Below are 17,422 nucleotides of genomic sequence, written 5' to 3'. Positions count from 1 at the left end.
TGCCTTCCTCCTAAATCTTGGGCTTTTTAGCTAGCCCTAATTCTTGGGTTTAGTATTAGAATTTTGTTTCAAACGATGGAGTTTAGCTTCCTTTGTACTAGGGTTAGGGTTAGAGTTGGAGTTTGGTATCAATCTTTAGAGAATCACAATGCTAACCCCACAATGCCACTGCCATGGCTTGTCTTAGAAAGGTTCTTTAACGTCCTACGAATTTCCATTTCTTTATTATACCTCAATCGTGGTAGGGTCAGCATAATTTGTAGGGATGTAAGTCACTTTAACCTTAATTTGTAATTAATTAGTGCATTCAGATTTGGAATTGGAATACAATATGAACTTAAGATGGTAACCACAGTCACAGAAGGAGAGGAACTACTTATTGATTTCAACCTTGTACGTTAAATGTTTCTAAAAATGGTTTTTTAAGCCAAAAAGGCTGGAATCATAGCATGGCTGCACGAATATGTAGTTTTTTTTGGCAAAGATTCACTTTGCCCTAATCCATAGTTTTTTATTGGTTTTCTGGTTTTATATATCTAAACTCTCAATTATGATACAATACAACCCTCTTTATTTTGATAGATTCCTCCACCTGTTATTGTTTCTAATTATATAAATCAATAAAAATTTATAAGGTGTGAGAATCGGAATATTCATTTCATTTTTTTCTACTTTTATAGTTGCTTAGATATATAAAAACTCATCTTGATAATGTGTTACAAAAGAGGAAAAGAAAAACTAGCCCTATAATACTACAACTTTCTAGTTCTACTATTGGTGTAAGATGCACTTATAACCCAACACAAGCTTCATAATCTTTTATATTCTTTTCCCAATTAACAGGAGCTTCAGATATTATACTAATTAATTATAGGGTAAATTGCTAAAACCTCTCCTGAAGTTTTTTGAAAATTGCAATCACCTCCCCTAAATATTTTGACACAGTTGAAGATAGACTTCATCTGCTAGGATCCTCTAATAAAAAGCACAAAAATGTCCAAAATACCCATATAATTACCACCGGAGCTAGTTTTATGAAAGAAAATGATACAATTTTATAAATAATAAAAAAATAGAGAATTTAAAGTTGCAAATTCACCTTTGATTGATTGATATGAAGGGCTAGAAAATAATTGAATTTCCGAAAAGAAATTGGAAAGGCTTAGGCTAATGATTCAATTCATATGAGAAAATTTAGAAAATAAGCATTTTAGTCAAAAGTAACTGCTTGGATATTTTGGACATTTTCATGCCTCTTTTTAGAGATTCTAATAAGGGAAAAATAATCCTAATTAATACCTTGTACTTTAGGCCTAGTGCCACTTTGGTCCCTAAACTTTAAAATGTGACAATTTAGTATTCGAACTTTCAAAACGTGTCAATCCAGTACTTATCATTAATCAGCCGTTAAGTGGCATGCAAAAGGACATAAATGCCCTTTGAGTATCATTTAATCATTTAATTTTTTTTATCAACCATCAGAACTAGTTTTCCTCTTTTCTACCAGCACTCCAACCATCGATAAATCTAACTCTGTCAACCATATCCATCATCCCCACACGCTCAGGAAACGCACCTAACATTTTCTCATCACCATTACAGCCTCTCACTCAATTCCAGCCCTCTCACCTATAAAACTCGACCCACCCCAACTCCCTATGCAACCATGGATCTCCTCCTTGAAAAGAAAAGCCCCCGTAGCCCTCTTGCCCCGTAAAACATCCACAAAATGTGTCACACGTCCAGCAAAAGTGGGTTGGACTGGACACAAGGCTCGGAGGCGATTATACTTCAGTATCGAGCCAGTGGTGGGGTGGGATAGTCATCACTCAAGCTGATTTTCAAGCTCTTCAAGCCTTCAAATGCGAATTAGTGAATCCTCTAGGAATATTACGGAGCTGGAATGTCAATGGCTTCGGATCTTTTTCAGGAGGATGAGCAGGGATCAAGTGCATTAAAGGCCAGGTTATAGTGATCCAACTCCCTTGGAAGGGATGAAGCAGCCATATCACCGAGAAGATCGCCCAACTTCAAGATCATAGAAAGATTAGCCTGCACAACAACGCTACCACATGCATGATTCCTACATCTCTTGGGTTCCTCCCCCAATCTGAGAGGTGTTTATCTCTTCAACAATCAACTTTCAGATTCAATTCCTCCTTCAATTGGTTCCTGTCCATTGCTTCAGATTCTTGACGTTAGACTTTCAGGTTCAACGGACTTGCAGAAATCCCCTGTAGTATTGCCCGTCTCCTTCTGCCAATGCTCATGTTTCTGCTAAATCTTCGCACAAGCCTCATTCCTTTAGCGTCTACTTCCCTCACTCTTGGAACCGTAAGATGTCGAGGTCATTGAGGGAGCCTCCAACAGTGCCTATTATGGTTCAATATTAAGGTAAAAGGCGATCTTCTTGAGGAAACGGTTGCAGTTTATAACGATCGGGATACTTATTTCTGTAGAAGAAGATGATGAACAATGTTTTGAAGGATAATTTTGTCATTTTCAAAATATTTAATTCGTGCACGTCTTAACCTACACATAGTTGATAGTCTATTAATGATGGGTACTGGATTGACATGTTTTAAAGTTTGGGGACCAAAGTAGCACTAGACCCCAAGTAAAGGATACTAATCTGGAATTTTCCCTTCTAATAAATAGAGTTTATTTGCAACTATATCAAAAAATTTAAAAGAAATAATTACAATTAATTATTAAACTTCAGGGAAGATTTCAACAATTTATTCTTAATTATGAACAGGGTGACCTTGAATGCATTATTGAAGGTAAAAATATTTAGTAGAATAATCACTGAAAGAACAAATTCGTCCTTACAAAAAAGAATAATAAGAAAATTATTAGTTACCTTTTCTTTCTTTTTGCTTGAAGCGGTTGGATTTGATAGATAGGTAGATTGGGAGTTTAAGGATTAATTAGTTATGCTGGATTGAAGAGAAAATCTTGAAAAGGAAAGGAGAGGGGAATATGAATCTTATTCTTGTGTATATCTCATGCTACACATAGACGCCTAGTTTAGGCGGGATTTTTTTTTTTACATATGTGAAACAAAATATAGTAATCTCGAATATATATGTATGGACTATGGAAGTATGGATTCATGGCAATAAAACAATGTCATGTTGCGCCTGAAAATTTTCCTGTTTAATTAAGCTTAATTTAGCTATGCGCGTCATTCTACTTACGTCACTCAACCAGACCAACCCGGCCGCGATGAGAACGCAACTTCGGCGTATTTGTATTATTCTTCACCACTCCAAGTCCAGGACATGAAGTAACGAAGAGTGGGAATAGACAGACATTTAATTATTCTCATCCTTTACACTATTACATGTGTGAACGTGTAGAGAATTTTTTATTGGTCGCTTCATTTCTTAGGGTTGAAGTAGAGAATTGCATCCATTTAAATTCACCGGTGACTCTGATTAGTCAAGGATCTTCTCGTATATCATACCTTTCCGACAAAGCAGATATTGCTTATACTTGTCTTAGCCGGCTAAAAGGCCGGAAAAAGGTATACAGTTTTATTCACAAGGACGCCTTTAACTCCCTTTCAAAACGAAAGGGTATTTCTCGTATTCTGGTTGAGAGCGATACTCACTTTAATTGCATCCACCGTGGTCTATTAGTGCCTTAATTGCTGACCGCAAACAACTGCTGTATTACTTCTCAAGTTACTCGATTTATCACATTCCTAGAAGAGTTAACATGGTTGTATATAAATTGGCAAAATTTGTTATTATTTGTACAAGAATTAAAACTTGGTCTCAAGCACCTGATGTCTTCCTTAATACTATTGTACAAGAGATGTAAACCGAGTTTGTTGATGAATGAATTTACCCTAAAGGGCCTTCTAAAAAATGGTAGGTGAAGTCAAGCAATTAAATATTAAGATCGGGATCTCCCACTCCCATCATCATTATCATCATCTAAGCATTATCCCAAATGCTAATGAATTCATTTCTCCCAATGTGATCCAATCCCACCATTTTTGGCAATGGGGTGGTAAATAGGTGGGTTGGGTTGGGTAAGGGTTGAATACCAATCCACCCATATTGACCCACCAATCCATCATCAATCCTTATTAAGAGTCATAACCCACCTATATTAACCCATTTGACCCATCCATATTGACCCTTAATCACACTCACCCATACGAATCCACCTACCCTCACCTATAAATACAAAAATGGGTCGGGGATGGCCTGTATTCCCGAAATAATAATTTTTGAGAGAATAATCTCTCTCAAGACTGTCACCTGACAAAAATGAGTCAAGGCAACCCATATAACCGAAAATCCAAAAGTTGTAGATAAATGTAGAAAATAGTAGAAAAATTTACAAAAAATGCAAAAAATACCAAAAATTGCAGAAAATTCAGAACATTTATAGAAAAATCAGAAATTATGCAAAAAAAAATACTAGAAAATTGAAGGAAATGCATGAAAAACACAAGAAAATGTAAAAATTATGCAGAAAAGCACCAAAAATTTGTAGAAAATGCAGAAAATACCAAAAAAAATAAAGAAAGTAGCAAAAAATGCATAACTTTTATAAAAGTGCTTTCACAAAAGTACTTCTATAAAAGTACTTCCATAAAATTGCTTTCATAAAAGTACTTTCACAAAAGTGCTTTCATAAAAGTTCATAAAAGTACTTTTATAAGTGATTTTATGCTTTCATAAAAGTTTTTGTAAAAGCATTTTTATAAAAGTGCTTTCGTGTAAAAGTACTTTTGTAAAAGTGTTTTTATGCTTTCATGAAAGTGTTTTCATAAAAGTATTTTCATAAAGTGCTTTCGTGTAAAAATATTTTTATAAAAGTGTTTTCGTGTAAAAATATTTTTATAAAAGTGCTTTCATGTAGAACTGTTTTTGTGTAAAATTACATGTGAACACGAAAGTTAATAAAATCTAATTTCATTTTTAATTTCAAAATGACATGTTATTCCAAGATGACATGTGGCATGGTGGTTTGGAATTGTAATGACATGTGAATGCGCTAAGAGGTTTGAGTTTGAGTCACTTCAACTGTAATCTGTATTGGGCGATACGGCCTGATGTGTATCGATACTTTCAACTTTGATCCAAAGTATTTATTAGATTGGATTGGATCCAATCTGTCTGTAATGAATTTATATTGGATTGGGTTGGATTGAGTCAATATCTGATCCATTCATAAAGGATAAGAATATAGGTGTCAATGGACCAGTTTGAGATAGAATTAATCTAAATTAAAAATAAATTTAAATATATAGATTTGATGGTTCAGAGTTCAGACATTGAATTGGACTGATCCAAAATGGTCTAAATTATTCATGGGATTGGATTGGACCTGGTCCATTTGTAATGAAATCTTATTGGACTGGATTGGGTTGGACCAAATCCAGTCCAAATGATACCCCTAATCATCATCAAAGCGTCAGCAACAGAAATCCTACTTCACAGACTTCAGCTTCAGTCAGGGCAAAGCCGGTTCAAACATCCTCTATTGCCTTGCATCGAGAATATCTCCACACTTGCATTCTTTATTTCATAGAGAGATATTCCCAATGCAAGGGTAAAAAAGGCTGTTAAAACGGTGTGGACACAGCCTTGCCCTGATAGAAGCCGATCTATATTAGGCCTATTAGCTACCTGGCATTGATGAATTCACTTCTCTCAATGTGATCCAAGCCCAAGCATTTTTTATTGCATGTCAATGTGTCATGTGGTTCCAACTTCGATCCTACCACCAAGCTAATTGGGTGGGCCTTAATAGGTTTAGTGAAATAGCGTAGGCTTTCCACCCTGTGTAAAAGGACGTTATCTGTGTTAGGGGTGCAACTTGGATTGGCCCAAGTTAACATTTTATATGGGTGAAGTTGACAAAAATTTTGACATATAAAAATAAAGTTTCATATGGGCCTTCAAATGGCCCATTCAAATTTTGACAAAAATTCAATCCGAGACTATACAAATTATACCCCTAATCTGGGTGGAGTTGATATGTGTGCCCCGTATATATGTCGATCACTTAATGAAACTTAATAACATAAGCAAGGACTCCTCGTATATCTAATTGAACTGATGCATATAGGAACCCCTTTAGATTTAACAAGGCCCACGGTAGGGGTGTCAATTGGACTGGATTTGGTCCAATCCGATTCAGCCCAATGTGAGTCTGCTACAAGTGGATTAGGTCCGCTCCAATGAATATTTCAGATTATTTTGGATCCGTCCAATTCAATGTATGGAGCATCTTATCTGTTCAAATTTGTTTTAATTTAGATTAATTCTAATTCAAATCTGGTCCATTGATACCTATATTCTTATTTTCCATCAATGGACGAGGCATTGGCTCAATCCAACCCAATCCAATATAAATTCATTATGGATGGACCATGTCCAATTCAATCCAATAAATACTTTGGACCATTAAGTCTGGATTGGCCCAATTCTTATTGGTCTGTCCAATCCGTGCAAAATGATTTTGGTTTGAACGGGTCCAATCCAAAACCAGTCCATTTACACCCCTACCCAACAGTGGTTATAACTAGTTTTTGAAAATCCTTAATCTTTGGACTTGGTCCCTCTCTAATTATGAGGGTAGAAAATACAATTTGAATCACTACTTTTCACCTCATCCAATTTCCTTTCATTAAGTCATGTATTTAAGCTATTAATTTTCATTCTCTCTCATTGAATCCTATATTTAAGTTATATTTATTCCATTAATAAATTCTATTAATTAGATCTATATCCAATAAGTTTAACAATATGAAACCTGGCCATGTTTTTAAAACCAACCCAAAACACAAAATCATTCTTCCGTCTTGGTGTTGAGTAAGCAATTCAACCATTCAAGTCAAATGGGTAAACCCATGATGTCATAGTTAAATAATAAACTTTTAAAATAGAAATAAATGCAAAAATACAGAAATTACAAAAATAAAAAAAAAACATAGAAAATTAGGCACTTCTTTAATATTCTATATTAATCATATTAAAGAAAAATAGGTATGATAACTAATAATTGTTTAATTGATTTTGGAAAATAAATACAAAATTTAAAACTGACCCAACAATGAAATTGTTTTCTTATTTGGTGGTAAGTAAATAGTTCAACCTTTTGGATCAAATGTGTCAACCCTTGATATCAAAATTAAATAATAAAAAATTTAAAAAGATAATAACAAAAAACATGAAAAAATATAAAATTTGATAATATTGTATATTAATCATATTAAGGAAAGATAAGTGTGATAAACAATAATTACTTTAATCGATGATAAAGATGAAATACAAAATTTAAAACTAACTCAAAAATGAATGTGTTTTCCTATTTGGTGGCAAGCCAACAATTCAACCGTTTGGGTCAAATGTGACAACCCTCAATATCATAATTGAATGATAAAAATTAAAAATAAGAAAACAAAAAATGATGAAAAATACAAAAAAGTTATAGAAAAAACATTTGGGACATCTTTAATATCATATTCTCATTATATTATACAAAAATAATTGTAATAAAGAAGAACTATTCTTATACTCATAAAAATATAAAAAATTGTAAGAAATTGAAACATATTTTGAATATCATCATCATCTAAAAATATCATCTGCAAAGCAAGTGCACATTTAACAATCCCTAATAGAAGTTAGAATCATCCAAGTAAGGAATCATGACTCTGGTTGTCTAACACGACCCACAAATGTTTGGGTCCCGGCTTAGGTTTTCTATCTAATGCTGGCTCGGGCCTGATTTATAAGCACACACCTGATATTTTAGCAATGGTTTCTCTATTTTATCCCACCTATGTTGTTTAGAAAAAATGGTAAATTACAAAGACCCCCCATATCATGATGTCAATGGCAATTACCCCTTGAACTTTCATTTGCAATAAGATCTCCCTTGTACATTTACTTTGCAGCCCCTGGACTGTTAAGTCATATGATGGAATGCATTAAATTATCAAATATCCGCATCAATTTTCCTTATTTTCTTTTCTTTGCCTTTTTCTCTTAAATTCTAGTTGACCCAAAATACCTCTATTTTTCTCCAAACCAAATCAGCTAAATAAAAAGAATCATTTCAATGTCATAGAAAAACAAGTTTCTTTAAATTCTGTTCATTTCACTAATAAGAATGCATCTCTTCATCTTAAAATATAAATATTATCCTCTCCTTTCTCCAATAAATCAAGAAAAAACAATATCTATAAAAAAGAAGCCTCTACCATTTCATTTGAGTATTTATTTACAACGATCTAATGGAGCAACCAATCAAAAAGAACTCCAATGTTATATTTAGAAAACTAATCAAATAATAAATTGTTATATTTAGAAAACTAATCAATTTATAAATTGTTCAAATAAATAAGAAAAGGGTAATTTAGAAATTTAAAAAAATTTGAAATGTTAGAATGAGAATTTTTTTAGAGATGCAAGTCGGGCTGGTTAGGTCGGGTTGAGGCCAACCCTAGCCCAACCTTAAGTTCTAAACCCCCAAACCAACATTCAACCCGACTTACTCAACCCTAACCCTTACCCAAACTCAATTCTTTCAACCCTAACCCAACGCAACCCAACCTTCTTCCCATCCTTAAAAATCTCATAGAACTTCTTAATCTCAGATCTTAACTCAACTTTCACTACATATATTAATCCTATGTTTTATTAATATTTGTTTGTTGATGTTTTTATTAGTTCTTTAAGTACAAAGTTCAAAAAAATAAGTATTTGAGTTGACTATAGTTTATCATGAGTTATGATTGATAATAGATCTTTTATGGGAAGCAAGCTATGGATAACAAACAACAAAGAAGATATAAAAAAAATATTCAAAAAACATAAAATATGTTATAAGGTTTTAGTCATTCCAAATAGGATTAAGTGAACCTTAAAAGAAATAAATGATAGTATGTAATGGGGGCTATACAACTATCATATTATATATATAATATATAATTATATATGATATATACTATAGAGTTAGGTTTGGATTGAGCCAGATTGCCCGAAGGGTCAACCCTAACCCAATCCAAACTAAAGTCGGATTCATAAATTTAACCCTAACCCTAATCCGAGAATCAACCGTTGGGTTCAGGCCTATCCGGCCCATGTTGTGGCCTTAATTTTTTTTTATTTTTTTGGGGGATTTTTGTACACAAAGTGAAAGCTGAGGGAGTATTTGTCTCGAATGAAAGTTAAGTGGTAATTGTCTATAATTTATTAGGGTGTGCCCAAATCAGTTCCCTTTACATGATGTGTAATCTGAATTCCTTGATGATGTATGCCGTTGGATTGTCATTCGTACTAAAGAATCGTGAAAGACCATCCGTCGCTAGTGGGTGCTCCTAGGAGGGCTCATGACTCATGATTTTCTCCTCCAGTTTCGACTCTCGAGCCTCGACATCTTCTGTTCTTCCTTCAATTTCAATCATTCTCAGGTTCCAATTTCGGAAGTAACCGGACTGTAAACTGAGTAACTCCTGTAAACGAGGGGAAGGAAAATGGCGACTCTAGCTCGTTTGTCCAGAAAAGCTCTAAAAGCTGGCCTCTCATCTTCATCCCTTTTTCCCCGTGGTCTCTCCACCGAAGCAGCGAAACTAACTGTAACTGATCGAGTGAAATGGGATTATAGAGGACAGAGAAAAATAATCCCTTTAGGGCAATGGGTTCCCAAGATCGCCGTCGACGCCTATGTGGCTCCAAACGTCGTTCTAGCAGGGCAAGTTACGGTTAACGACGGATCTTCCGTCTGGAACGGTTCAGTTCTTCGCGGCGATCTCAACAAAATCACCATTGGATTCTGCTCAAATGTGCAGGAGAGGTGCGTTCTCCACGCCGCTTGGTCGTCTCCAACAGGTTTGAATAGTGCCTATCCTCCATTTCTGTTGAGTTTGATCCATAGGGTTTTCGAATGTCTTTTTGTTTGTGGACACTGATATTTTGTTAAAAAAGAAAATTGGGGATCGTTGTGATTACCACATGTTAGAATTTACTTTCAGATGATGCATATAATCTTTGAATTCCATAAATTTTGTTTTATCACTTCCAAATAGAAGGTTAAAAAAGGAGAGAGAAATTTAAGTTTATGGGGAATGCATATTACCGAAAAAATCGACCTATTTGTTCACCGAAGCCAACATGAAGATCCCAAAAGTCAAAACAGCCCGATTAAACAGTCTAAAAGAACTCCATTTTTTTGGATTGTCTTACGTATAGGGCATCTAAAGTGCTTCTACTCGTTAAATGCAATTGAGGAGTGGGATTGCACCATCTTTGATTTTGTACAAGGTAGTTGGCATTCTTTAGAGCTCAGCAAGCATATGACACACCAAGGCTATATAGATATATAGATATAAGTAAATGTAAAAAAAAAAACAAAAGAAAAAAACACTAGTAGAACGAAGATGTATCTTTAAAAAGTATGGATTATGTAGTTAAAGATTAAAGAAGTAAAAGCAGAATCTTGCGGTGCTCAATTTCCTGAAACCGTACTTTTGTTTTGTTTCTAGGCTTCTAGCATATGATGCTCTCAGAAAATCCCCAAATTCTGGGAGTTCTAATAGAACCATAGAAAACACTTCCACAGTTCCACCTCTCTACTGTCATTCAATGTAGGCTGTTGATATTTACCATCACCATTTGGTATTCCCTTTCCACAACATCTACCCGGATTTTCTTACCTGTTAGAACCAGGTGTTACTTCCTCTACTTACATGAGAAGAATGTATGCCAATGCTAAAAATATGGACACACAAATCTAAATGCCAGCAAGAACTATGGGAGCAGAGTTGCCACTATACAAAAAAAGCGCTCCCTACCCCCTATCCCAGTTATGTGGAAAGGACAGCCCCTCTTTCCTCCTCAAGTTACACTCTTAACCACAAAAGCCAAATCAAGCCAAGGATACCTGGTTCTCCATCCACTATATCTATAGGAGGTTAAAGGCCCTGCTTACAGGTAACTTCCCCATGTGCAAATTTGGGAATCCCCAGTTCCTTCCAGAATTGTGCTTCTGGTGTGGATAGCTTCCCTTGATAAATGTATAACCTTGGGTTGGTTGAGAAAGCATGTAATAAATATCTTAGGCCTCTCTTCTATGTTACCCAGGAATAGCTAGATAAGGCATCTAATAAGAAACTTACACTAAAAATTGAACTATCCAACTCAAAATGGCAGCTATATATAGGCATCCAGTTAGGGGCCATTACTTGGTGTAATGGCAAAATCTCAAGCTGTCAAGCACAAGAATGCAGGTTGAGTCTGAGAACAGCCACTTTGTGCCAAAAATGCCAAAGGTTAGGACCGTGTCCAGTCCACCCCTCCCAAGACCACAGATGGCTGGGACCAACATTAGGTAATGGCCTTTTTTATACAAACATCCAGTTATCATGGCCTGTACCATGAAAAAAAGACCCAGTTGTCATAGCCTCTCTTGTATGTTGTGCTCTGAGAAAAATGAGATAGATAACCAGCTTTCTTATATTCAAGGTTTAAAATGTCGATGTCGATGGAAATGTCGGTTACCAAAATATAGGACATATGTCGGAAATGTCGGAAATGTCGAGGGGAAATATTGTAAAAATTAGAGACATTGTGGAAATATGCAAAGATATTTTGTAAAATGATAAAAGAAGCATTAATACATATTTCTAGACTATTATCTTACTCCCAACCATTATATAAAGCTAAGAAACTAAGATCAATAACAAATTAGTAAATGACGATTTACTGATTTATTATGCATTTTGATGTTTTTACAAGGTTATCTGATATTTTCTTTTATTTTTAGTTCTGGTTTATTATAAATTCTAATATATTTATTTCACACTAGTAAATAGAAATACATTTATTCTGATTTTTTAAATATTAAAGTTATAATACATTATGTTTTATTATAAATTTAATAAACTGATTCTCCTTTTTGTAGTATTAAGATTATGATAAATTCTGATTTCTTATAAAACTTAATGAATTTATTATGATTTTTAATACTAAATTTATAATAAATTATGATTTAGTATAAAATTTATTAAATTTATTCTGATTTTTTATATTAAATGTAGAATATGGTTTATTATAAAATTTAATAAACATTTTCTGATTTTAATAAATATTTTAAAAAATACTAACTAGTTAATATTTTATTACTTGAAAAGTATTTTATGTTTTATATTATAAAGTAATTAATTTATTCTTTTGTTTTTATATTTTGTTAATTCTTTTTATAAATATTTTATTTGAAATATTAAATAGAAATATAAATGAAATAATCTATATTAATATACTGTATTATGTTAATATAATATACTAATATATTATATTTTTAATGTACATTAGTTGACAGATTGTCGACATTAGTCAACATCTTGTCGACATAATAGGAAAAACTATTTTTTTTGGTTATAGGAAACGTCGACCGACATAATGTAATTTTTTAATTACCATCCATTTTCATGTCGGTGAGCCTCGACATCGACATATGTCGGGCGACATTAGCAACATTTGGCGACATTTGAAACCATGCTTATATTACAACTTGGCTGTGTGCAAATTGTTGTGTCAATTATTCACTCATTTAGTTAGTCAATTGACATCCCTCGGTTTGATGAGGGCATGGGTTCAAACCTGCAAAAGGGCAGGCTCTCTCCATGTCAAAAATTCCAGTGGGACTGCATGCAGATCCCTGCTAACTGGGTCTAGTGCATATCACCTTGCCACATCACTCTTCTGTGTGGTAAAAAAAATCATTGGATTGGGTTCTCATTCTTCCAGAATTTGAGGGGGTCTCAAGAAAATCTTGGTGCTGATTTTTGGAACATTCTTGAGCTGGTTTAGAGGCTTTGTCTCTCTATTGGCTTTGGTTTTTCTACTAGTTTGGTTGTACTTTCTTTTTAGTCTTGTAATTCTGTTGATCTCCCATCATTCTCAATTGTACCTCTTTCTTTCTTAATAAATTTCTTTTTTATTTACTACCAAAGAAGGGGGCTAAAGCCGCATCACATTTACCAAAGAAATTGCAAATTGGCTGTTTTTACGTACCTGCTTCTTGGAAAAGTTTCAGAGAATCAACCGATGCTTCCATCACTCCACCTTAAAAGCATTTTCTAGTCTGCAAGGTAAAGGCTTAAGCAAGAGGGAAGATAATTTGACAATGCTTTCCCTTCATGATCTTCTGGCTGGTATGGGATGAAAGAAATATAAGAATATTTCAGAACACCTGCACAACAAGAAGTTGTTTTAAGAGAAGTTATCAGCTCAGTTTGCTCATGGATGACGATATGTAATCTGAAAAGAATTTGAAGATTCAGGAACTATCCTTTCTCCCATAGGTGATTCTAGGCGACACAAGGGCGCCTAGTCGCCTAGGTGATAAGAAGTTTATAATAAAAGAACTAACTTTTTTTGAAACTGTAAGGTAAAGTATTTCATTAAAATAAGGCAGTCAACAACATAGAAGCCCCTGTACAATGAGATATGACCAGACTGACAGAGGATATACAATTCAGCCCATTACAACCAAAGTCCCAAAAAACAAAAATAACTATCCACTCCATACAAAAGAAAATCAAACTCAAAAAGGATCTATAATTTCTGCTTCTAAACAAAGGGTGAATTGCCAACCATGAGTAGACCATCCCCAGTATTTTTCTTGGAACTTCTTCCTTTGAGGTCTGAATTCCCTCAAAAATTCTGTTATTTCTTTTACTCCACACAGCCCATAGTACAGCTGTGGGAAAAATGCTCCATGCCACCTTTCCAGCCCTGCTTAGACCTCCAAGACACCAAGCCTCTATGAATCCCTTCACATCAGCTGGGAAGAATAGCTTAACCTCAAATAGTTCCATCACTCTTAATCACACCCAGTGAGTAAAGTCACAATGAATCAGCAAATGGCTAGATGACTCCACATCTTCATTACATGGAGGACATGCCATATCCACCACCTCTAAACCTCTTTTAACTAAATCCTCTTTGGTTAGAATCTTATCCAGCACTGCTGAGCATACAAAGAGAGTTCAGATTAGCTGAACGCTTTAGCTGTTCAGTGGGCTGTGGAACCAATGATAAGGTTCCATGCCAGTACTAAATTTATGGGCCCCACTGTAAAAGATGCGGGCCCCATGTATTTTAATACTGGCGTGGAACCTTATCATTGGTTCCACAGCCCGCTGAACAGCTAAAGCGTTCAGCTAAACCTTGCTCACACAGGCACAGCTCTAATCCATATCCTGTCACTTGGAAAAGAGGTGACTTCCTCCCTTGATACAACTTTGAAAAAGGATTTCACAAAGAACTAACTTTTCGCTAGTTCCTTAGTTTTATATATCATTAATCATGCATATTAATTGAAAAAATAGCAATTCTCTCTATTAAGAACATTAAATTTCCTCTCAAAATGTGGCAAATCATCATTTCTAACAGATAAGAATCTTTTAAATATATTAATTTCATTATTTCCAATAGTGATACTACTAAAATAAGTATTTCATAAAGCATTTCTTATCAATTAGCAACTAAAGAAGGTTATTAACTTTATATGATAAAAATTCAAGATGGAAAGTAAAAATAGGAAATAAAAATGAGGATGAAATTGCTGTTTTATTTAATTGAAGCCTTGGAGGGAGATAGAGAGAATAAGAAACAAAAAGAAAAACCTCTCAATACTTTGTTTTAAATTTCATTTTTATCGCCTCAGCAGGTGCTTAGTTGCCTAGATGGGTGCCTAGTTGCTATAAGTCAAGGCATTTGGGCGAGGCGCCCAGCCAAGGGCACCTAGTCATCTAGGCAACACTTTGACAACTATGTTCTCTCCCCTTTGTTGTTTTCTATTTTGTTTAGGCAGCATGGGTAGATATGGCATACATGTTTCTGTTATTTATTTTTTTGGGGGAGGTGGCATACTTTTTGTCAATTAATACAATTAAACACTACATTCTTCAAAGGGAAAATGATAAGTACGCATATTAACTTCTAGATTCTACTGTTCAAATTAGTTTTGCATTAGATGTCTCATATTTGTGCAGGGAGCACTGATCTGCAGAGAGGTACTGTACATCAAATCATAACCCGAAGAAAAAATCTGTACAATGCCCTTGCGGGGCTATTTGTGGTATTTCATGTAGCTCTCCTTTCCTCTTCACTTTGATAGCCATATTTTCCAACTTCTAAGATGTCTCAGTAATAGATACATCACCATTACACTTAACACCACTTGTGAATAATTTGATGTTATACCCCATTCCTCCAGGGCTAAGGTCTTATTCCCTTTATCCATCATCCAATTCTTCCTTTTTACTCCAACCTATGAAAGTATTCTTTGGCTCTTGCATCACCCTCTCCAACACTCCTAGTAAAATGGCACTTTGCTACCAATGTTTTTCTACTCAATTCTTATTCAGTAAGGTTATCCTCCTTTATCTATATGCAAAGTCTTCCTCATATGGTTGGGAATTCAAAACATCTACAGCAGGACTTTTTTGATGAATTGGATAATCTTTTGATTGGTACCTCTTGGTTGACGTCTAGATTAAACCAAGTTAGGTTGGGTCTCATTTCCACACTTCAAGAGCATCATATTTTTCCCTTGAGAAGATAGATCCTTGTTCTTCAGAAGGTCAACTCTAGAATGCTTCAGTTCCCAAGTATCCATGGCTTGATATTTTGAAAAAGAATGTTTTATATTTTATGAAACAGCTTAACAAAGAGGTTACCTGTAACTACTAGGTAATAATATTATCACTGTATGAGGTCCAATTTTCAGTAAATATTCATGAAAGCATTCTTCCTTTCTTGTTGTCGATGCTTTGCTCACATAGTGGTTCAATAGCTAATCAATTGATCCAAGTATTGGTATTCAAATATTTAATTTATGGAAATTCTATAATATTGCCTGTACTTCACAGAATGGTACCTAAAATAATTGATTCAATTTAACACTGATTTGCCTAACATCTAGCTGGCTTCTCAGATAAAAGTTTGCTCTCTTTGGATATGACATAGGGGTGACAATTTTTGGTACCATACTGCCAAAAACTACATTTGATGCCTTTGCAAGACCCATTTAATTTAATTTATTTTTATTTAAAACTTTTCATTTTTATGATAACTTGATAAGCATACTGCTTCTATTTGTCAGGACTTCCGGCAGAGACATCCATTGAGAGATTTGTTACAATTGGGGCTTATAGTCTTCTACGATCCTGCACAATTGAACCTGAATGCATAATAGGGCAGCACTCTATCCTTATGGAAGGTTCATTGGTGGAGACTCACTCCATCCTGGAAGCTGGTTCTGTAGTCCCACCGGGCAGGAGAATTCCAACCGGGGAACTTTGGGCTGGAAACCCTGCGAGGTTTGTTAGGAGTCTGACACACGAGGAGATATTGGAAATCCCCAAACTTGCAGTTGCAATCAATGATCTTACTAAGAGCCATTTCTCGGAGTTCCTCCCTTACTCCACAGTTTACTTGGAGGTTGAGAAATTGAAGAAATCTTTTGGGATCCCTATTTGAAATCCTTTCGTTTTGTGTGTATCAATAAGCTGGACTTGCTTTCAGAGGAAATAAATAAGGATCCCCAAAACTCTTCTTAGGAAGCTTCTGAATTTTGAGTACTTGTTTTTCCTTGGGATTGTTGGAAAAAAAAAAAAGGTTTTAGATTCAATTTGACGATGCAAAGTAATGTCAGAATTTATTTTGCAGTTGTTAGAAGTCTATGACTATATGAAGCATTAATATGTAGAGTTATATCGAAGGCCGGTGTCGTTTTTCCGATGGAAGGAATTGACCCAATTTTGCTTCACATTTTCCCCTGAACTCGTGAGAACTCAATAGATAACTAGTGGCTCTACTTTCCTGTATATGAACCCTAGTTGAATCATGATCATGCTTAGGACTTAAAGATGGACACTTCAATTTTGCTTCATTAACAATAGCCTAGTGCAGACTGCAGAGTGTGCTGACGACAGATTAAATCAAGCCCGCGTCAAAGTTCTGGCACTATCTTGACACCCATTGCAATTTTTTCTGCGTAAAATTTTCCCAACGGCTGGTGCGATTTCAGAAAGTATTCTTCGTTCATAAGTGCCTTCCAGATGGCCGATGCATAAAATTTTCAGAAAGTACTTGTTCGAAAGGTAAATGGTTGACCACAAGGTCAAGCAGAGCGAGGCAATTCCAACGTTTACAGAATAAAGGTGGAGATTAATAAATGATGTTAATGATAGTTGATAAGCTGACAAAAGAAGACAAAGGATCTAATGACCAATCTTTCCATTTTAACCAAAGCAGGTTTGCTACACAAGTTGTTTAGCTGTAATTTATGAGGGCATAACTGGTTGAGTTTAGAGCTAATACGGACATGAAGATTAAACATGTAGAGAACCTGTGTGTCCTTTCTCCTGAAGTCTGGATCA

The 17,422-nt window shown here is 34.8% G+C and overlaps 1 protein-coding gene across 1 annotated transcript; it reads left to right on the top strand.

Moving 5' to 3' along the window:
- Window positions 1–9,340: 9,340 nt before the first annotated feature.
- Window positions 9,341–16,761, top strand: LOC104592852 (gamma carbonic anhydrase-like 2, mitochondrial). Its single transcript, XM_010252363.3, has 2 exons — window positions 9,341–9,863; window positions 16,144–16,761. The coding sequence occupies exons 1-2, from the start codon at window positions 9,509–9,511 to the stop codon at window positions 16,518–16,520; spliced, it is 732 nt and encodes a 243-aa protein (XP_010250665.1). The 5' UTR covers window positions 9,341–9,508; the 3' UTR covers window positions 16,521–16,761.
- Window positions 16,762–17,422: the final 661 nt, after the last annotated feature.

This window comes from Nelumbo nucifera, chromosome 3 (assembly GCF_055504915.1).
Source record: "Nelumbo nucifera cultivar China Antique chromosome 3, China Antique-T2T, whole genome shotgun sequence".
Taxonomy (NCBI): Eukaryota; Viridiplantae; Streptophyta; class Magnoliopsida; order Proteales; family Nelumbonaceae; genus Nelumbo; species Nelumbo nucifera.
Note: the sequence above shows the minus strand (reverse complement) of the source record. Positions and strands in the feature narration are given on the sequence as shown.

Coding starts and splice junctions, on each gene's coding strand:
- LOC104592852 (XM_010252363.3), top strand. CDS start 9,509: ATGGCGACTCTAGCTCGTTTGTCCAGAAAAGCTCTAAAAGCTGGCCTC. Junction 9,864..16,143: donor CGCTTGGTCGTCTCCAACAG/GTTTGAATAGTG, acceptor TCTATTTGTCAG/GACTTCCGGCAGAGACATCC.